General features: G+C 32.6%; 1 protein-coding gene across 1 annotated transcript; it reads right to left on the reverse strand.

Moving 5' to 3' along the window:
* Positions 1-358: 358 nt before the first annotated feature.
* On the reverse strand, positions 359-8,955 carry LOC106715816 (putative transporter SVOPL). The gene is made up of 10 exons (XM_014509172.2): positions 8,885-8,955; positions 7,551-7,781; positions 6,451-6,613; positions 5,734-5,915; positions 5,369-5,553; positions 5,024-5,208; positions 3,843-4,002; positions 1,969-2,243; positions 869-996; positions 359-525 (listed from the first exon to the last, which is right to left on the reverse strand). The coding sequence occupies exons 1-10, from the start codon at positions 8,919-8,921 to the stop codon at positions 485-487; spliced, it is 1,587 nt and encodes a 528-aa protein (XP_014364658.2). The 5' UTR covers positions 8,922-8,955; the 3' UTR covers positions 359-484.
* Positions 8,956-22,593: the final 13,638 nt, after the last annotated feature.

Below are 22,593 nucleotides of genomic sequence, written 5' to 3' on the forward strand. Positions count from 1 at the left end.
GGACGGGCGCAGATGGCGCTTAGCCTAAACCTCGTTTATGAGTAACTAGGCTCGAGGGCTCCCTCAGGAGCCTTTATAATATGAATGTGGACTTTACATCAATACCGAATGGTGATTAACAAACAAAAAATTTGTGAAAACGAAAAATATTTATTAAACTTCATCATCAGCTTACGTCCCCACTGAGGGGCTCGGGGCCACCCTAAGTTAGGGGGTGACTAGACCATAGTCAACATCGCTGGCCCAGTGCGAGTTGGTTTACTTCACACGTATCATTGAATACCTTCTCAGATACGCCCAGGTTGCATCACGATGATTTCCTTAAAATACCTAAATTATGAAAAATATATTCCCATTCTAAGTTATTTTGTAGCTTATGAAATAAATTACGTTTTCCCACAGGCCATTAATAATAATAAACAAATGGAGGACATTTATTTCTCCACTTAGCACTTTTTGGTTTGTTATTATGAAGTTGAAAATATTATTTATTTTTCGGTAAAAGTAACGCCATCGCGGTAACACCTGAAATGAGAAAAAATTTAGAGTTTTACTTGACTTCACAATAATTTTAGAAATTTGACATCTTGAAAATTGTCTTGAATATCATTTTCGCTAAACTTTTTATATAAATATAGAAAATATTGTTGATTAAAATCTAAAAAGCGTGGATAAATATATACCTAATACAAAATGTAAATTCACTAAAATTAATACGCTAAGAAATTTCGGATAATAAATCTGGAGAACGACAACCTGGTGATGTGACAATCTGAATGATGTTGATGGCAACATGTCAATACATTAAAGTATATTATTTAATATATTTAAAAATAATAATTTATAGTTTAAATATTTATTTCCTCACATATCATTAATCCCGCGAGCGTATAAAACGATATTCCACATCCCAGGTTCAGCATTACAGGGAAGAGGACGTTACCCACCAAAGTGCCGAGCCTTCCAACTGTCATCAGCATTGATATAGCTAAAGTTCTGCAATTAAATGAGCAGAATTTTTAAACAAAAATCATACAAAGTTTAAACTACATTAGAACTAGATGGCGCTATTTTCAATTCCAAAAAAAGATTTTATTAATCAAATAAATGCGAAAGTTTAGATGGATGGATGGAAGTTATCTCCGGAAAGGCTCTATGGATCTTGAAGAAATTTGACACATATGTAGAACATGTTTTGGAAGAACACATAGGTTACTTATTACGTTTTTGTTTTAATTTAGCGCGAATGGATTTGGTTGCGTGGGACAGCTAGTTGTTAATATTTTTCGATGATACTCGTCCGTACATTGAACTTTATTCTTCCCGCTAGACAAGTTTTAATACACGTTTTATGAAAGATCTAATCTTTTTGAATACAATTGGTATTGAATACATTTTTGGGATATTTGAACTACATTATAATGTAATAACTCCGTTAGCATCCAATAAGTAATTTTAGTACTAGAGCATTACGTTCTTTCACTTGTTTATTACACGTGAGCTACAAAGTGTTGTAATGTTTATTAAAACCTAATTAAAATAAACTATTAATCATACTGATGAAATCACGCAGACTTTAATAGACTTCAACATAAATTATAGAGATTAGTAATTACTTGTTGAATATAATAAATATAGTATAATTTTATAATAGCTATTAAAAATATATCTTATATACATACATTTCAAAAACAAACGGAACTATGTTTTTAATTTTGAGGTTATTCACACTAACTCTACTATAAACTCAAAATATACTTATTTTATTAACACGTTTAAAGTTTTAATAACGGACGGAGTTGCGGGCGACAGTTAGTATGACTATAAATTATATCTTTAATTCATTAAATAAAATTATATCTGTTATTAAAAAAATATTAATGAATAAATAAATATAAATATAACATTAACATGAATTCAATTTGAATTTAAAAATAAAAAGAAAGTTATAAATTCAATTAATCTTACCTAGTAGTAGTAGGAAATAGTTCAACAGTAAATGCTTGATTCAAGCTCAGCATTGCTTGACTGAGAGCTACGTCTGAAGAGAATAGTGCAACCATTGTCCCTTTAGAACTAGTCCATCGTAATCCTAGAGTACATCCTACCGATATCAATCCAGAAACGAGGAATAGATTCTTCTTACCAACTTTGTTTACAAGAAAACCACTCAGCACCAAAGGTATTAAGGACACGCACCCCAAAATAACACTATTTATATACGTCTCATTTCCACTTTTATTCTGTAACAAATAAAATTGCTCGTTATTGTCTACCGTAAAAAATATTTTAACATCTTTAATCTGATGTACTCAGCAAGTTTAATTGGCTATTAGGGACTCCCTTCGGTCAGATTTAGTATGAAAAAAACTTGAGAGGTGTCAAGGGACACCCGGATGGAACGAAGTTCCTTTCGATTAATTAGTGAAGGAACCAATGTTTATTCTATGAATAAAAAAGTCTTCACAAGAAGTACATTCTATTTCTATGAATTTTCGTTATATATTGTCACGTCGTAGCGCTCATTCGTCGTTAACATACTTACTATAGCAAAAAGTGTCGTGACAACTTTTCGTAAGAATTTTTTCCGTCTAGCCCCCTTTCACAACGCGCGATAAGGAACTTCGTTCCAAAATCTACACTGAGGTATTGCAAGTCGATTTGTCGATATTGACGTGTTTGGTCGTAATGGTGTGAATAGAGACATAAAAGTGTAAAAAATAAAACTTTTTATTGACGTCGTTAAAACGGTTTCGTCGTTAAAACGGTAACGTCGTTAAATCGATTCAAGTGGTAGTTCTGAGAAACTTAGCTAAACTTGGTAAGTCATCAAATCAGCAATAGCCTAAGGTTAAGGCTGCGGATTGTGAGTCCGTATCTTTCACATGGTCGTGGGTTCGATTCCTGCAATTCAACTATGTGTTAGTTGCAATAATTAGAAATATAAGTTTCAACTATTCTGTTTATATTTTATTGAAAAAAAATTGACATACTTGAATCTATAATTTATTTGACACTAGCTTTTACCCGCGACTTCGTCCGCGCGGAATAAAAAATAGAAAACGGGGTAAAAATTATCCTATGTCCGTTTCCTGGTTCTAAGCTACCTGCCCACCAATTTTCAGTCAAATCGATTCAACCGTTCTTGAGTTATAAATAGTGTAACTAACAAGACTTTATTTTATATATATAGATGAAATGAAAATAAATTCATCTCAGTTTTCATAATGACGTCGAGTAATGTTTGTTAAAATATTTTATTAAAGTAAAAGTTTAATCGTAATATTTACTACTGATCGTAACCTTTTTATGACCTCCCCATCGTAGGACTCGTGATCCTTTAGTTTAGTGAAATGACAAACATGAATGTGAGAATTTACTGAACTATGTTGAACTACACTAAACACGGAATTACTCTATAAAATGAGAATCGTATAATCAAATTTCATTTGACGCAATTGGGACAACGCTATCTCTTTACTTCTACATGACTAACCTTGGATTTCTGAGACCGAAAATGTCCTTTTAAAACATATTGTTTTGTATTTTTTATAAAAATAATTAAGTATTAGAAACCTACGATAAATCTATTATTTGTTTCATAAAATTTATACTTTAATTTGAAGAATATATGCTCACTTAGTCGGATAGAGTTGATAGTTGGACGTAATAGGATGTTCCATCATGTTAACACTTTCAATGCCACTATGATTTTTCCGTATTAAAGTGAACTTACATTCGAATCGGTGCACAACGTGTTAAGAGGACGAATGTTTAGGGAGTGATATTTTTTCAAAGTGAGTGTTGTTAATGTTAATATTGGACATTATTTTATACAATACCGGTACACATGTAGACAAATCCGTTAAATTAGCGCTTTTTAGCTTAATATCAGCTGTGTATGTGTCCAACATCATACATAAATCTTGTCGCGCCTGGTTGCTTCCGAAACTTTCGACAATCGTTGACAGCTGCGGATACCACAGCCTTGTTACGTTGAATCTGAAATACGTATATTAATGAAAATACTTAAGAATTGGTAATTTTACGTTTGTTTTTTTGTACTCAGCATACATTTAATGTACATACCGTAACTTATTTTTGGACCTCATAAGTGGAAATAAGTTCATGATAAGTAAAAATAGATAGAATCGTTTTTTTAATATATATATATAATTATACTATATTAGCACACTTTAATATTATAATTTTGTATTTTTGTTTTCATCTTTCCAACAGTGGGCCTACCATGAATATTAGTTACAATCACCATCGTGTAGTCATCTTAAAAAAATTGAATTAATATTTGTAAATCCCGTATAGGTTATACAGTGGTAGATCCCGCAACGACATTATTTGTCGGGTGCACGAATTGGCCGGGACGACCGGTGAAATACCACGATGAAGCTATTACGCTTTTCGTCTGGTGAGTGTGGTACCGGAGGACTAATTTTAGTCATCTTTCCCTTCCCGTCCTTTTCTTATTAGGAAATGTTGGGAAGGGGGAGTGGATTTAGCGGGAGAGGGGACGCATAGGAAGCAGAAATATCCTCTTTCAGTGCGTCCCTTTCTCCGTTGATTAATCGGTAGGCAACGCATCTGCATTTGCGAATGTCTATGGGAAACGGTCGCCTTGCTGTTGCGGCGAATCGAGCTGGCCGTTTGCTCGTTGCATTGCATTGCCTCCTCCGACAAACCCACTTCCCCTTCCCACCCTTTTCTTGTATGAAAGAGGACTAAGATTAGGCCTCCGGCACCACACTCATCAGACAAAACGCGGAATTTCTTCCACTTCACGCCTGCCTTCTGTGTGTCGTGGTCATCGGGCGAGCCGGCCAATTCGTGCAACAGATATTGTTGCTGGTGTCTACCACTGTTATATCATAATCATTTTGTCATAAGTGACTATGATAATGCGAAGGCGATTGTCACAAATTATTCGTGTTAAGCCCACTGAACTTCCTTGAGTGCACTTTGTAAAGCATGTCAATTAAAATAATTATATAACTAAATCGTTACTCACAGTAACATAGTTAAGAAATTCATAGAGCAGAGAAGAATTAAATGATAAAGCAAAGGTCTCCGGAACATCGGTTTCAAATTATAAAAACCTGTGACTAGATTCTTTTTGAAACTTGTAATTTTTTCACTTCGCAGTGACTGGCTTCTTTCACGCTTTACCTCCTTCTTTGTCCATAATTCAGAATTCTGAAAAAAAAAAATACACTTACATGAATATCGATGAGCGAGAGGCATCTCAAAGTTATGAATATTGTCATGGTTTTTGCTGTAGGAATATCGTATGCGAGAGTTAACTGTCAATACACTGTGTAAGTGTGGGTACTTGTTGAAACTAAAATTATCTTACCGATAATGATGATGCATCTGATTTCGTGTTTGTTTTATAAATTTTCATAAGCACATCTCCAGCGGCGTCGAATTTTCCCTGACTGATGTAAAACTTGGGGCTGTCAGGTAGAAATGTGTAGAATAGACAAGTGAGCAGAGCCCACAAAGACATCACATAAATATAGAAGTTCCAAGCGTTAAGAACTGAAATTAATAATGAAAAGCATATTTTAGTGGTCTTATAGCAGCCCCATCCTGTAGATATAGTATGAGTAACGTCACAGAGAACGGCTATAAGCATTTTGAGCCATTAAATGATTTTTGCCATCTTTTTTCTTTCCTCATTTTTGTTCTTGTTTAAGAAGTCAGAATATAATTACTAACCAAAATGTCCATTAAAGAACGTCACTTTCCAATTCATTGAAAGAATAACCCATGCAATGATAGCGATGATAATTTGAGCAACCGCAGCGAATGACGATTGAAACATCATCACACGGTCTCTGATGTCATTGTGACAGAATTCTGATGTCAATAAAATCAGCGGATTGTAGGACATTCCGAACCTATAAATGAGCATAATCATGTCGTATAAAAATATTTTGATATATACCTTTCATCTTATCTTACTCTTGCTAATACGAAAATATGAAAATTTGGATAGACATCTGAATGTAATAAACATTCAGATGTCTATCCACATAACTCCAGAACGGCAGAACAGATCTTGATTAAATTTAGAGTAGTGATAGCTTTTATTAATAACCAGATATAAAAATTTCGTCTATAATAATATTATAAAGAAGAAAGATTTGATGATTGTTTGTTTGTTTGCATTGCTCCGAAAATATCGAGCCAATTTGTAAATTTTTTTCACTGTTGGGAAGCTACACTATCCCTAGATGACATAAGCTTCTTATACATTTTTAATTAATTACGTGCGGACACAGTTGTGAGTAACTGCTAATCATAAATACATTTGTTTTATTACTTTACTTAGCATATTTCTTTAACAAGCAATTCATTTGCACCTTCATCGATGCTTAAGACATTTACAAATGTTCTTTACTCTTAGCAACTTTATTCAAATAAACATCTTACAGTATTCCTTCCATAAACTTCGCGGATGCGAACAAAAGGTACGTCTGACTGGATCCCGCCATCAATGTACATATAAATAGTCCACCAAATCCATAGACGAGGAATATTTTCCTACCAAACGTATCCGTTAGAAATCCAGCAATTACTGCAGATATTGTCATTCCTGTAAATTTAAAGAAACATATCTGGTATTACTTGATTCTGCCAAGGCTTTTGTCTCTTTTTATTACCTATTTACCTATTATAATTCCAACATAAAAGCGAAGCAGCAGAATGTGCTCTCAGATTAAATAATTCTGGATAGCGATAGATTCATACGAGTACTCTTAATTATAAAAATTATACGAACAAGAAAATACTTTCTACTTCACAAACAATGTAGTATTTTTAGCATACAAAGAAATGTAGACTAACCATCATATTGCAAAAATGAGGTCACTGAATCGATATTGTAAGTATACATCGCGACACAAATGTACGAGTGTGTCATCAATAAGTGCAAAAAAATGTCGTAAATATTATCTACGTGTCAATTAATTAACTTTAGGTACAATAAGCATCCGTGCTTAGTTAATAGATTTTTGGAACGAAGTTCCTTATCGCGCGTTGTGAAAGGGGGCTAGACGGAAAAAATTCTTACGAAAAGTTGTCACGACACTTTTTGCTATAGTAAGTATGTTAACGACGAATGAGCGCTACTTCACCATGGCAACGACGTGACAATATATAACGAAAATTCATAGAAATAAAATGTACTTCTTGTGAAGACTTAAGTTTTTTATTCATAGAATAAACATTGGTTCCTTCACTAATTAAACGAAAGGAACTTAGTTCCATCCGGGTGTCCCTTGACAACTCTCAAGTTTTTTATAAGAGAAGGCAAACATGCAGCGGGAACTCCAAGGTGTTCATCGACGCCCATGGATTTTCATTATTCTATCTTTTGATATTTTTATTTGATCCTGTTGAATAAAATTGGTCCTTCGAGCATTCAATGTATTGAATGTTATTCGAATCTTAATTAAAAATTACGGAAAAGTGAACTGTAAACTTTTTGAAGAAGGTCAGTAATTGAAATGATTTAATTATAAATAACTTACCTATAAACGGGATTGCATTTAAGAATCCCTTCTGTATTAAGTCCATATTAAGATCACATTCAGCAACGGGTAAGATGTAAGGTGTTGTACTGCTCACAGCTTGAGCGGCCACGAGGCCAATCAGAGAAGCCAACAGTAGCAATACATGGAACCATCCGAAGCCACATTCTTTCAACGCTATATCCAATTCTTCGGTCGGAGTTTTTGTTTTTACTGCACTTGGGTCCTTATCTAAAGTATGGTGTTACATTTTTAATTTCAAAAACTTTAATTAAGCACTATTTCTCACTACTTTTATAATAACAGCTATAAAAAAAATATTAGGAAGTATTGTACACTGTAATTGCACAATATATGATAAGTCAGACCTCTGCAAAATTTTATAGTTATACCTGATTTTTAAACAGAACAACGAAAAAGATGGCAATATGTTTTTGTAAAGGAGTTTTGTCTGTGTAAAGCCACGTTGATAGACAAATTTCTCAATTATAAGTAACATTGCGTATTTCTTCGTAAAACATTGTATATCATATATTTCTAATCATTCAAGTTATCACAATCAAACTAAAGAAAACAGTTGCGTGGAAAAAAAATCATTATCTCCAGACGTCAACATTGAACGAATTAAAACATGTTAATATTTACATAAAAATAAAGCTGGCAATTAATTAGTAAAACTATTTAAATTGAAATGATAAAACTATTTTTATAAAAAAAAATAAACAGATAAGATAGAACACACAACGTAGAATCAAATGAGAGAGTTTACGGAGAAAATAGTTATTATTAAGAAATGAAAGTATGAAAAAACTGCCATACACATAGTTAAATGATTGTTTAAGCAGGTCTTCAGCGTATTTTTGTAATAATAAATCAAGTCTAAGGGAAGCTCTTAGTTAACATTAAATGACTGACTTCAACGTCCCAAAGTTAACATAGTATGCCGATATCAACCTTTCGTTAAATTTTCGTTTGATTTAATGCACTATCTTTGGATATTAAAGATAAAGCCAGAAGCCTAACGTTACTTTTCCACCCTTCTCTTATTAAGAATTAATGGGAAGAGTAAGTGGGTTTGGCGGAGGAGTGGACGCATATGAAGAGGAAAAATTCTCTTTCTGTGCGTCCCCTCCTCCGTTAATAAAAAATGGGCCGTTAATTAAAAGTTCTTCGCAATTTTTTCCAAAAAAAAAAAATGGATGGATAGGATTTTAAAAAATTATTAGGTATTTCGCAATATTGAGTCAGATAGAAAAATAGAAAATAACGTAGATAGTAAATATAAAATATTTTAGTATAAAAAATGTAACATTTGTACTGAAATGTATACATACCTGTATTTCCTAAGTTTTGTACATTGATTTCTCCCATTTTTGATGCATTAAAACCCAAAATACGTTTTCTATTACAGTCTACCGGTCTTCAATGCGATGCTGTAATTCGTCACCCATATATAAACTTTGTTGTGTTTGTTGACTTAAAAGATAGGCAATGTTTATGCTTAAGGTCCTTTTACACTGAAGGAAAGTTGTAAGATTTTTTGTAGAAAATAGTATTTGTGAATTAACACTAAAATATAGAATATACATTTAATTCTTATACATCCAGCTACATTGGAAGGCATATGTGTAAAAGATTTTTTATAAGTAGCATATAAAATGTAATATTAGGTCGGCTGAAAAGTTCGTAGGCTAGCACATAAATGACTTTTTTGTGTCGATATGTGACAATGGATAAAATATGGGTTCATCGTTTCCCACCGGAGTCCAATCGATAGTCAGCTAAGGTCAGTGAAGTCAGTGAACAGTCACGTGCAGTCCGCACGTGATAAACAGACTCCAAAGCGTGGAAAGATGCGAAAGTCGGCTAGCAAAGTTATGGCATCGGTATTTTGGGTTTCCTATGGTATAATATCTATCGTCGAATATAACGTAACATTGAAGGAAGAATTCGCGGTAAAATAGACCTATTTAAAGTAGAAAAAAGTGCTATTTCATCAAGACAATGCACCGTGTCACAAGTTACTGAAAACGATGGCAAAATTAAATTGAGCTTCGAATTACTTCCGCATCTACCGTATTTCTCAGATCTGGCCCCCAGCGACTTTTTCCTGTTTTCAGACCACAAGAGAATGCTCACTGGACAGAAATTTTCCACCGATGAAGAGTTTATCGCTGAAAACTGAAGCCTGTTTTAAGGCTAAAAACAAAAACAAAAAAGGTATCGAAAAATTGTACGAACTATTTCCATATTAGCCAACGAACTTTTCATCCCAACTGTTATCTCTAGTCTGATGCAATAGTAATTATTATTTACGTTGTAGTGGAAACATTTATATCACATTTATAACTGACGTAAAACCAACCAATCTTGACCTCGGAGTTTTCTAAAAGTATAAGAAAGATGAATGGTCAATTTAAATTGGTTTCTTTTGGTGAGTAATTTTGATATGTAAAAATAGATCGGAGCTATTCTGAGATAACTACACCTTGTATGTTTTTTATGTATAAGTAAAGTGTACTATAAACACAACATCACTCTTTAGAGCTGTCGTTACTAAACAGAATGCGTGGATGTATGAATGTAGAAGAGATAGCTGTGCTAGGATGAGCCAAATGGAATTTCGTAATCTCTGTCTACTCCTATAGGTTACAGGCGAGAGATGTCATAATTTTCACTAGCTTATATTAAAAGTAATCTAGCAAAGACCATTTATTTTCATAAATCGTATGCAGATTATTTTCATATAAATTTGAAAACTGCACAGTGTAGTAAAATTGATGTACAGAGTAGGTTTAAAATAGAGATTGATTGCCTCGCTTTACCACAAGTCGGCAGTGCCCGTCGCGTCGCAATGCACCCATCTGTTACAATGTGTATCACTCTATTGGACTGTTTAGTCTGTGCTGCGGGATTCGTTAAAAGTTATAGCATTTGAAAACAAAAACACAATGTGTAATACAATTTGTGTAAATTCAATTACTAAAATTATCACTGAAGTATATTTTTTAATTTAAAAAAAAATGTTTTAATATTTAAATAATGGCTGTAGTTATACTCAGAGCTGGGCATTAACTCGTTAATCCGTTAATTAACGAAGTTAACATTTTGCTTAACGGATTAACTTTTAAGTTAACTTCAAGTGTGAAATTAGTATGTATAATTTTGGTATGGTTAACTGTTAACGATTAACTTTAACTTGCGTTAAATTTTCGAGAATTCAACGCTTTAACGATTAACTAAGTTAATTTTTTAATTAACGAATTAACGATTAACGAAGTTAACTTTTCGATTAACTGTGCCCACCTGTGGTTATACTGTAGTAATGTCTTTGTAATCGTTATCATGCAATATATCTCGTAAATATCTCATGAGATACAATAAAATTTAATGGTAATATATAAATTACAGATTATAAAACCAAAGAGAGAGAGAAAGAGAGAATATTGTTAATGATTTCTTTCTTTTTCATTTATTTTCATGTATTTAACTTTACTTCAGATAACATGTTTTTGTGCAGATAGACATTTTAATTAAAAAAAATATATATTTCCAGACAATTCACGGACTAGAGTAAACCACAAGGGAAGTTTTCGGATATAATGTGTAATTGTTTTTTTCATATACCTGGAAAACTAATACATTATGCAAAGTGAACTTACAATATCCGAATAAATTATAATAAATTACCGATTTTCTTTACCGTTCAGCGGCATTATCAATTCCAATATGGTGTCTGAAGTTTATTTGATATTCAAATTTATTCACACCTGACACACTGTCAAGCTTTAAGGGTCGATGAGTAATATATGGCTTTCATAGTAATATCATGCATGAGGTAAGGTGATCATATTGCATGTGTTTATACTAGTTAACTCTATTAATGTAATATTTACTGGGTAAGTTCATTAAATAGTGATTTAAGGTAGCTCGAATCTCTAGAATAGAATTAAGAAACCACAAAGTCTCTGTATTTCTACTACTTTCATATTATTATTAGCTTTTGCCCGCGACTTTGTCTGCGCAGAATTAAAAAATAGAATGAAAAGTATGTCATGTATTACTCAAGACTATGTTCTATATCTATGCCAAATTGCAATAAGAAGTGTTGAACCATTGCAAAGTTATCAGGTGATATATGTATCAAACGTAACCCACAGGAAGCGTACATATTTCCGAGATCATAGGTAGCCTATATTATGTTCGTCTAAATCGGTTTCTATATCTAATTACCTAATAATAAATATCCATTCATAGATCCATTTAAACATTCTGTAAGTTTCGCCTGCCAAAACACTTGTAAAAACCATTTTGTTATTTTATGAAGCGTACGAGAAGAAAAAACAATGTTTTTGTATTGATGTTTCAGCAGTGGAAATTCTCAGTTGTTAATAACTTTGGTACACTCCTACATACTATTATGTATGAGGGTTTAAATTAATTATATAATTAAGTTCTACTTAAAGGCTTAAGAATCGTCACTGTGTAATTAAGTACACTAATTATTTTGTTGATAACATCGTGATTGATTCTATATAATCTGGAAACTGAAGTGCATATATTCGTAGATATATGTAGAAGAAGCGAGAGATGTGTCAGTACCGCGCCAAATGGAAGTCCTTGGTCTCAGCTTATCCCTCTGGATTACCTACTTGAGTTATTTAGTTGATTCTATTTAGTCATTTAGTCTATCACTTTGGATAGGTATTTAACTATTCTACGTTTGTACTAAAATATTATTATTGTTAGTCGGAGGCTAAATTCTAGTCCTTTTTCCCTTCCAATATTTTCTTATTAGGAAAGGATGGGATGGAGAATTGGCTTCTGCGGGGAGGGGAAATAAATGTTGAAGTACATTGTATGCAAAATACGAATAATCCTTTTTTTCGTCTCTGTGTTAAAATATTTTTACAAATCGTGTCGGTATCTTTAAGGTTATGTAAGGCCTCACCTGCGGGAACATACGGGAATGGAGCCAAGCGATAAAGTCTCCCAAGTGCCAAGTGTCAGGTGAAATCTAATTTTGTTCTTGCAATTACAAGCATTAATTTAGATAGAAACTGCGCTTGAATTTGTATCTAGGTTTTAGTCAATATTTAAAATTAAAATAAATGAGAAAAATAATACTGAGATTTTCCAAATGTTTTCTATATGTGATTTTATACGTTAGCCATTTTTCCAATACACTTTTAAATGTCAAAATATAGTAATTAAATAAAGTACTGCATCACAATATTATTTTCAATATCATGTTATTAATATTTATCAATATTTCCTGAAAATTTTAATGAATAAGGTTGTAAATATAATTTATCTCATAAAGTTTAATAAAATCTTTTTCACAAATATTAATGTTTCAACAGTTTTTTGATATTGAAAAAATATTATCAATATGTTAAAATTAAGAGAATATTATCACTGTTATTTAAATATATTATTAAACGATAAAATTTAATTTATTATACTTAATAATTACTTTTGCGTGTACAAATAATAATAAAGTCAATGCATTATTAAAGACTCGGTTACGGTAATTTGAACCTTGTCCCAGTAGTTTAAAGTCGAAAATTAAATGTTCAGATCACCATTTATTGAAATGTGATATCAGAAGAAAAATGTACCTGAAATGAATATTTATTTTAATGAGGATTAATTCAAATAATCAAGTAAAATAAATCTCACCAAAGTAAAATACAATAATTATTCCAACTGTGGGTTTTTAATGTAAACACCTGTATAAAACATATCATGATATGTCATCCCTTTCACTGTCATTGAAAAAAACAGGGACAGTAATGTTTTAATAGATATGATACCTCGGAATGTCTTTGTTAGGTAAGTCTTCCCAACGGGAAAAATTCGTTATATAAAACATATCTAATATCTATATATATAAAAGAAAGTTGTGTTAGTTACACCATTTATAACTCAAGAACGGCTAAATCGATTTGTCTGAAAATTGGTGGGCAGGTAGCTTAGAACCAGGAAACGGACATAGGATAATTTTTACCCCGTTTTCTATTTTTTTTTATTCCGCGCGGACGGAGTCGCGGGTAAAAGCTAGTTATATATAAAATTCTCGTGTCGCGGTGTTTGTGGTTAAACTCCTCCGAAACGGTTTGACCGATTCTCATGAAATTTTGTGAGCATATTCAGTAGGTCTGAGAATCGACCAACATCTATTTTTCATAACCCCCCCCCTATTAAGTTTTTTTTTTTAACTGCGCGCGGACGGAGTCGCGGGCGACAGCTAGTAGATTATAAACATTGATAGATAATACGTGGAACAAAAAGTTAAATGTTACAATTCATCGTAAATTTTCTCTAAATAAAGAATAAATTTTAACGAATTTCTAGATAAGTATTTTTTAGAGACGTCAACGAGCTTCACAAAAAAGGCAGATGTTAAAAAAAAATCTTAACTTGCCGAAAGAAATATGACTAGGAATGTATATTACGGATACTAACTTTTTATACGCCGGCAATACACCAGATACGTGCCATTAACTTTAGTCTCACGGGCTTAGTTTCAGCGTGAATCTTGTGAAAAAGAAGAAAATTGAGATATAACTCAAAGTTGAAGCGACGAAATAGGAAATTTGTAATGTTTTATACATTCCTTTTGAAGTAATCTATATATATATAAAAGAAAGTTGTGTTAGTTACACTTTATAACTCAAGAACGGCTGAATTGATTTGACTGAAAATAGTGGGCGGGTAGCTTAGAACCAGGAAAAGGACATAGGATAATTTTTACCCCGTTTTCCATTTTTTATTCCGCGCGGACGGAGTCGCGGGTAAAAGCTAGTACGACATATTTCGGATATTTAGGATACATCAGTATAAATGTAAATACTTCAAATAACTGATACTATATTCTGTTTTCTTTTTTTTTAAAAAAAGAAAAAAAAACTCTCTCATGGTACAAAAATACATCCGTTAAAAATAAAATGTAAACATATTTTTCAGCCGCGTAACACACGTGTCATTAACTTGACTCTCACACGGCTTTAGACGAATACATACGGCCCTAATTTGTTAGGGGAACGCCAAATTGGGGTAATAAAAATAAAAAAGACAGAGCGACAATAACGGGCGAAGTTTTAATTTATGTTCCTGTAGAAAACAATACGTTTGAAATAAAAAATGATAACATAAACAACCTTAAATATACATTGATATTATAATAATGCAACGTAAAGGAATTGGTAAAAAAACCAACCCTTGTGGCAGTTTTCTAAGAATCTATTTTATCAAAGTAAAAGCTACAAAATGGTAGCTTACGTACATTATAAAGGGCAATGCAGTAATTGAGATTTTTACATGTTTTGCCTTGATTAAGCGAATCAAAGAAATTTCCTACTGTATTAAATTCAAACAGCAGCATTTCCCGCGCGATTCTTTTACTTTTCGTATATCTTTTTCTTAACCAAAAAAGGCAAAAGTCTTGGTGGTCAGTATGCCACCTCTTTAGTAGAAAGTTTAATCCTACATTCAACACATAGGACATAAAATTTCAGTTCGCTTCGCTTTCAGTTCGTTTCTCCGCCAATGTGCTAGAGGCTTTATGCTGATAAATTATTTGGATCCGTTCAGTCTACGAACACACATCACACCACACTTCGCATGACGTAATATATCTCACACGAAGGCTCAACAGTCACCTCACTAAGGCATAACAGAAGATAGCGCAGTTATACAATTATTTGAACGTATAACACTGTTACAAAACAGTACGTCGTTGACATTAAGTATGTGTAAAAATAATAGCACTACTGTCTTAAAGTTTTACCCTTGTGTGAAACTAGCATAAAATAAGCCGTTTTCTTTCGCTCATGTGATACAATTTCGCATAATGGAGTCGTGAGTAGAGCTCGTATTATGGATTTACTTTAAACAGATCACTGATATAATATTCCTAAATAAAATAATATTTCACGACCTTATAACATATGCTTTTGGAATCTATTTAAGGTTTGAAATTACGCCATTAGGACGAGTAAAGAGAAAATGTACAGTTTTATATAAAACAAATTCAAATCGATAGTCTCTTCCTAATAATTCCTAGGATGCATTTTCCTCTGACGTCAAAATGAGCACTTAAAATGACTATATCTTTCATTAGTGCTAACATCTATGATGGAATTTACCATGTACGTACGACCTACACTTTAATATGAATTATTTCACTTCAGACACAACATTGGATTTTATTTATTCTATACTAGTTATACTTTCTAATGGAAACACTAAAACATTACCTTCCTTAAATAATTAACGGTTACGTCAGTCTTTATTAGTTTTAACCAACCGGTTATCTATTATAATCTATCTATACTAGCTGTCGCCCGCGACTCCGTCCGCACGCAGTTAAATAAAAAAAAAATGAAAAATAGATGTTGGCCGATTCTCAGACCTACTGAATATGCTCACAAAATTTCATGAGAATCGGTCAAGTCGTTTCGGAGGAGTACGGGAACGAAAACTGTGACACGAGAATTTCATATATTTGATATAATCTTTATTATATTAAAGTTTTTGTTTTTTATCGTAATACAATTTTCCCGGTAAAACATTTTTAAAAATAAATATTTTAAAATTAGAATTTAAAAATATCTGGTATGTATCTAATATTCTAAGTAATGCCTGTTATCCAATTACTTTCTTTTGGCTTTTCGTCTATTGATTATCCTCGAGCGAATATTAAAAAGCGAATCTTCAAAAGAAATAGCCTCAAGGTAAAAGAATTCTTTTGTGAGTTCAGTGAATCGTTAACAAATAAAGAATATTAAATAATACATTGCACGATTTTCATATTGAGATACTTTATCCAACTATTCGTAATTATATTTTATAACTTTAGAGTAAGATATTTAAATTAAGTCAGTTATAAAGATTATTAGAAATATTTCCATGCAAACTTTTTATTAACCGTCAGTAGCGCAAAAGACAAAAGTAAACTTCACATGGGGTCGTGTCTAAATAGAATTGTAACCTAGTAGTTGTCGCAGCGTGGGCAGACCTCCCGCAAGATGGACCGATAATCAAGGTTGCGATCATCGTGGCGTCATCGGAGGCCTATACCCAGTAGTGGGCCTTACATGGCTGAGAAGAAGAAGTAACAAATTATAGTTTGGATTGTATTGTACCTCTTATTAAACATCATGTTAAATGTTGACCTAGGATTATAATATCTGAATATTACTGGAGATTTTTATTTATAGTTTACTGTAATTATGTTTTCTTTTAAACTTAATTTATGATACTATTACCATATGGTATTAATATTTAGTTACTTAATTATTCCTTTTTCAAAAAAATTCTTGTTTTCCTTGTTAACAAATTAAATAATCTTATACTTGCATTAAGCAATTATTCTGTGAACACGATTCCAAACCCAGATGGATGCTAAATTATGTAGGTATCGAGAAACAATTAATTCGGATATATTGTATGTCCCGAAGATATGTCTGATTGCTTCTAAATCTGGTAACACCTAGAGGATTTGTGGTAATAATTGATTATATAACTTTATTCCAGATTTGTCGCATTTGTTATTTTGATAAACGTGTATATTTTTTTCTCTGACGAAGAGAGTTACATATCTTATGAGGTTCCCTAAGAATTAAAATCTTTTCTTCTTATGGACGATACATTACAAAATTGGCTAATTTATTATAGACTGCGGTTGTGTATTGATGGTATATTGTTTGAATGGCCTTTAGTAATAATCGTAGAAATAAACCGAATGTCTTTTATTCTGGCAAAATATCGGAAAATTATATAAATCAAATGACATAAAACTAGTCCTAATCGGTTATGCAATTTGAGGTGAACGCGGATTACTAAACTCCTCGCCTACCCGGCACCGCCTCGTCTTGTGATAGCTGCAGCATAAACTCGCCGACGCCACGTCGTGCGCCTTTAGATCCCAAGAGATCACTACGGAATAGACATACATACAAATTCTCATATGCATATTAATTGTTAATGAAGTACAATTTTATTGCCATATAGAAAATTATTTCATTATCCTTATATCAATACCAGTTAAAAAAAAGCAATTATCAGTAACGCAAATATAACGTTACATCACAATGTTTGTCAATGGTACATATTTAAATCAAACTAAATATCACGCATTATAAAGTCACGCGTTACACATTGATTACGACGCATTTAGTTCGGTAATACCAGTTATGTGTGTGAAACAGAGCAGTAGACAACACAGTACTGCAAACACAATTCTTTCAAAACTATTGATGCAGTGTGTAGTTTCAAACAAATGTTTTCGCTCGCTCTGTTTGTACTATTCTGTCGCACCGTCTGCTGTCCTCGTGAAGAATCATAGGAATGCACTGGGTCTTTACGATAGGCAAAGAAAATACAGATGATTTTTTATTTTATTTTTTTACCCTGTAATCTGGACTAGTTTAGGTTAAAAAAGATTAGGTGTACTATAAATTATTTTGCGTACAATGCATATACATTTTTTTATTATAAGATGGTAAACAATCAAGTAGAAGTGTGGGAAGTAGGACTAAAATTAGGCCTTCGTCACGTAACAATTTTAAACTGTATTATAAATGAAAGTAAATTAAACAAGACAGAGACGAGTGTATGTTCTCTCTTAGTAATTTATCACAAAGTACATTATTTTAAAGTGGCATCCCAGGTGCACAGGTAAGATCTCACTTAAGCAACGTCGGACTGAGTTCTTATTTTAAAATATGTATGTTTTCTATTACATCTGAATAAAATAATATTTTGAAAATTTCACTCTTCATATTTGGAATAAATAAACTGCGTGAATAATAATTTATTAATAGATTCCTTATAATAAGGTCATACCTATAATTATAAGGTCAGTAGCTGTATTTTAGCGCTTATTTTTTATTAAAATATATGTCATTGTACGTATTCAAATCTTATTAAACGGAGATTATATGTTTATCAGATTGTAGTTGCATCATAGCTAATATAGACATAGTATCGCTTTTCTTTGATTATGATGGGGATTGAACATCTTTCCCTTAAGTAAGAAATATGTCGATGGATCCTATATATAAGGGCCAAAGTAACAAATTGATGATTTTTACTTTTTTATGTTAAAAGCTACTAAGAAGTCTAGTTAACAACATTCAATAAACACAAATACACATTTACAGGTATAAACGTGTTTTTTCGCTGAAGTAAAAGGGCCTATGCGGCATCTTTTCCTATATGGTTGAAACTTTGAGAGCCTCTTCTGAAAAGTTTAAAATTTGCACATTGGTCCTTATTCGTAGGAGCCATCAATGTGTTGAATTTAATGTTAAGGTTTAAATTTCGAAAAACATATTCATGTACAGAACCGAATCTACTGGTACTTTAAGGTTATATTATTCATAGACTCTTCCCCTACCCGTAAGTGTGAAGGCGACGTGCTTCACTCGCGATTGCGTTGAAAACGAGTGAGCCAAAGAGTATATGAGTCTTAAGTATAGCATAGTAAGTGAACTACGAAGCTTCGCGGAGGGCGCCGTCAATCCGTACTAACGAGACTGAAGTTTTTCTAAGAAATATATATGTTTGTCCGCTCAACCGGTGACGTCTAGGCAGCGGCGAGTGTATGCTCCGGCGATATCGACGCAGGGTGGTAACCTTTAAACACCGTCTTACCACAGTAATAATTGTATTAAAATATATTGTTTTATCTGCTTATTCAATGAGAGTGAGTGGCATAGAAATATCTTCTGATAAAACTCTTAACCCATCGTTAATAGTTTTAAAAACACATACTAACAATATTTGAATGAACAAAAAATACACAAATGTTTTCACTTTTCAAAACAAAGTGCGTTACATTTATTTCCTCCGCCTTAGTATCACGTGCCATTAACTTACTCTCTCACCGACCTAGATTGATATCACGGATGCTGGAGCCAATCTCGTCAGAAAAAAGGGAAAATTGAGATAAAAAGGTGATAAAAAGCTACGACTTTATGCGAAATTGTGTCCTTTTTTTGAATAAAGTACAGACGATACGTACGTTTTGAATGGCTTAAAACAATGAGATTACAGAAAGAAGAATATAAGCTTCAGTAATTATTTTAAATTTCGTAGTTTTTAACAAATCTACCTTCGATCATCGAATCATCATGAAGATTAAAGCGACATCTACCTACTATTCATAATAAATTAAAGTGCCATCTATTGTTAAGAACATTAAATGAAACTGCTCCCTAACCTTAAATAAAATTGTAAAGATTGTACGAAGATGATTTGACACTAGTTGCAGCACATACAATCCAATTGTTAGCTACGCAGAATAGTTATTAAAGATCAATGTTTGAAACGAATTCCTGTTCAACATTTAGCAATAAACAATATTAAAATTAATCGATGAACGAATTCGAAATATAAAAAATGTTACAGATAAATCAGGAAATTTCATCGGATTCGGTGACCTGGGGGAATATCAAATAAACGAGAGATAACGGCTCGCGTTATGTTACCTTATTTCAAGCATCCAACGCTCCGAGGTTAAAGGGGTTGGGGTAATTTATCAGACACCCGATAACACTCCTTATTTGCGAATACATGTACGTATGAACAACACGCATACAGCTTCATATATTGATTTATGGAGTCTTACGGTTGATATATAATTTTTATCATTCACACCTCACCTTTCATTTTGACTGCATTTATAAACCGTAGTGGTCATAGTTTAGGGTTGTCCTAACAACACATTGAAGTCTACATATTAAATAGTACGATTTGCTTATCAATAAACATAACAAAATGTTTAAATAGTTGTTACGGCAACAATGGCACCGGGGTTTCGTGGCCAGTGCGCGTGTCATAGTTAAACCTTTTTTTACTTTTTACTTTTGTGTCATTATTCAATTATTATTCTTGTCATTATTATAAATGTCGTCATCAGCTAAACAGATATTTTATTTTTTTTAAATTAACATAACTTTTACTTTTATTTATCGAAGAACTTCGAACACATTCATCGCACAACTATTAGTTAAAGTGCAACGGTTTGAAAGTTTAATTAACATTAGAAAAATTTAATAAAACATTTCCCGAAAACTTATCGACTATCGTAGTAAAATAACAAAAATTTCCAGAGAGAAATAGTAGCGTGTTTGTAAGGCCGGCAAGAGTTTTATTATGCATGTCTTTTTGATGGAATACGTTATAACCACTTTATAATACAAACTTGAACGGAGCGCAGTCAAACTCCATCTTACGTGAGGTTTAACGTAATACTGTATATCCCGTGTGGTAGAGTCAACTGGAGGTACTACAGGAATGGAAATTTCACCGCACGCTTCTCTATGCGTTATTTATTTAGATTTACGGGACGAGCACTTTGTAGAGCTAGTTTAAACCAGTATTTTTCAGAACGTATCACGTGAGTTATACACAACAATTAATTTGTTTAAATTTTATGTTGGGATAGGTTAGGTTTGTATGTAAACAAAATATGTTTTCGTAAATTTATTAGTACACTCTACGACAAAGTGAAATGTGTTGATATGGTCCGTGTTACTGGATTTGAGTTAAACATTTCTTTAAATTGAAATAAATCGTGGTAGAGCGAACATTTTAAAAGTGTAGTTATTTCTCTATAGAAACTTTAACCATAATCGTCATTAGCAAACGTCAATAAAAAAGTTCACATGAGGGAGTGTCGAACTCTACATGTTAACTAGCGGTAATATAACAAAGTTTTTACATAATGTAAAAGGTTTGTTTTTTTACAAGTGATACAAAATTCAGCGTAATACTGGCATGTTAAATTATTTTTCTTAATTATCTTCTTACCTTACTTTACAGCCGTGCTATTTTCAAGTCTTAGGAGATACGAATTGAGCCAGCTACAAACTTCCTCAACGAATACTACAGCCTAATTTGAAATTCAAATTCTTACCGAGAGAAGTTCCCGTCGAGGATTGCACGGTTATTCTTCATTTTCGATTCACACTGCGCCGAATTGAAATACAAGTGACGCAGCTTGCCGCCCTGTGCAAATCCGCCAATGAGATTAATGAGTGATAACATTTTGAACTCCGAAATAACGAGGAAATCTTATTTACTTAGAATTCTTTATAGCCTGATAATATTAGATACAACTTCAATGATTGTATTGTAACAATTTGTAGATTTTTGCATTCCATAAAAACTACAGTTTTTAAGGAAAAAAGTCGTCTTGTCGTTAAACTGATACTCAATGATACTAAAAACCTACCCTGACATATGAGTTATCTTTATATAAAACTAGCTGTCCCCCGCGACTCCGGCCGCGTGGAATAAAAAAAAAGTAAAAAGTAGTGTTCTTACTGAGTATATTCTACATTTGTGCCAAATTCCATCAAGATCCGTTGAGTCGTTTCGGAGATACCTTCAAACAAACATCCATTCATCTATACATTAGCATTTATAATATTAGTAAGATTAGTAAGACTATATTTGATTTTGTCACAATCAAAAAGGTTTTTTATAACAAACAGTCAATAAATTCAGCCAAACCTAATTTCGAGTTCGTTCAACTTTGGCTGTCATAATTATAAACTGCTCGTTTTATGGCGTTGTTTTGTTTTATTGTTTTAGTTTTAATCGTTTGTTGCAGTTCCACTTTAACTACTAGAAAACGCATCTCTCTAACGACCGTAGTCTTCCAGCGGAATATTACGGCCCAATTTGAAATTCAAATTCTCACTAAGACAAGTTTCCATCGCAAAATTCCAGCTTTATTCTTCATTTTCAATTCCACCGCCGGCGTGAACACAAATACCACCAGGCTTACTCTCAAACCTGAATGTGGGAATGCACGGAGTATACGCTCTCGGTACTTTTTTGTTTTAAGTTGAATCTTTTAAACGTCTTTTTCATTTATCTTCTCTTGTAGAGTAGAAGAGTAATCTGTAAGAAATAAAATAAACTCGTCGAAACAACTACTGCGGAAATAAAAAGCTTTTAATAAAATAAAAGCTTTTGGTTCACTTGATAACAAAATAACGTGTCACCTTTAATATTGTAGTGTCAT

Source organism: Papilio machaon, chromosome 16 (assembly GCF_912999745.1).
Source record: "Papilio machaon chromosome 16, ilPapMach1.1, whole genome shotgun sequence".
Lineage (NCBI taxonomy): Eukaryota > Metazoa > Arthropoda > Insecta > Lepidoptera > Papilionidae > Papilio > Papilio machaon.

What these genes read in the sequence shown, in the direction of transcription:
- LOC106715816 (XM_014509172.2), bottom strand. Translation starts at nt 8,921, where the DNA reads ATGGGAGAAATCAATGTACAAAACTTAGGAAATACAG. An exon ending in GTTCTTTAATGGACATTTTG is followed by an intron (nt 5,554 to 5,733) that starts GTTAGTAATTAT and finishes TATTAATTTCAG; the next exon opens with TTCTTAACGCTTGGAACTTC. An exon ending in ATTTGTCTACATGTGTACCG is followed by an intron (nt 2,244 to 3,842) that starts GTATTGTATAAA and finishes TATTTGTTACAG; the next exon opens with AATAAAAGTGGAAATGAGAC.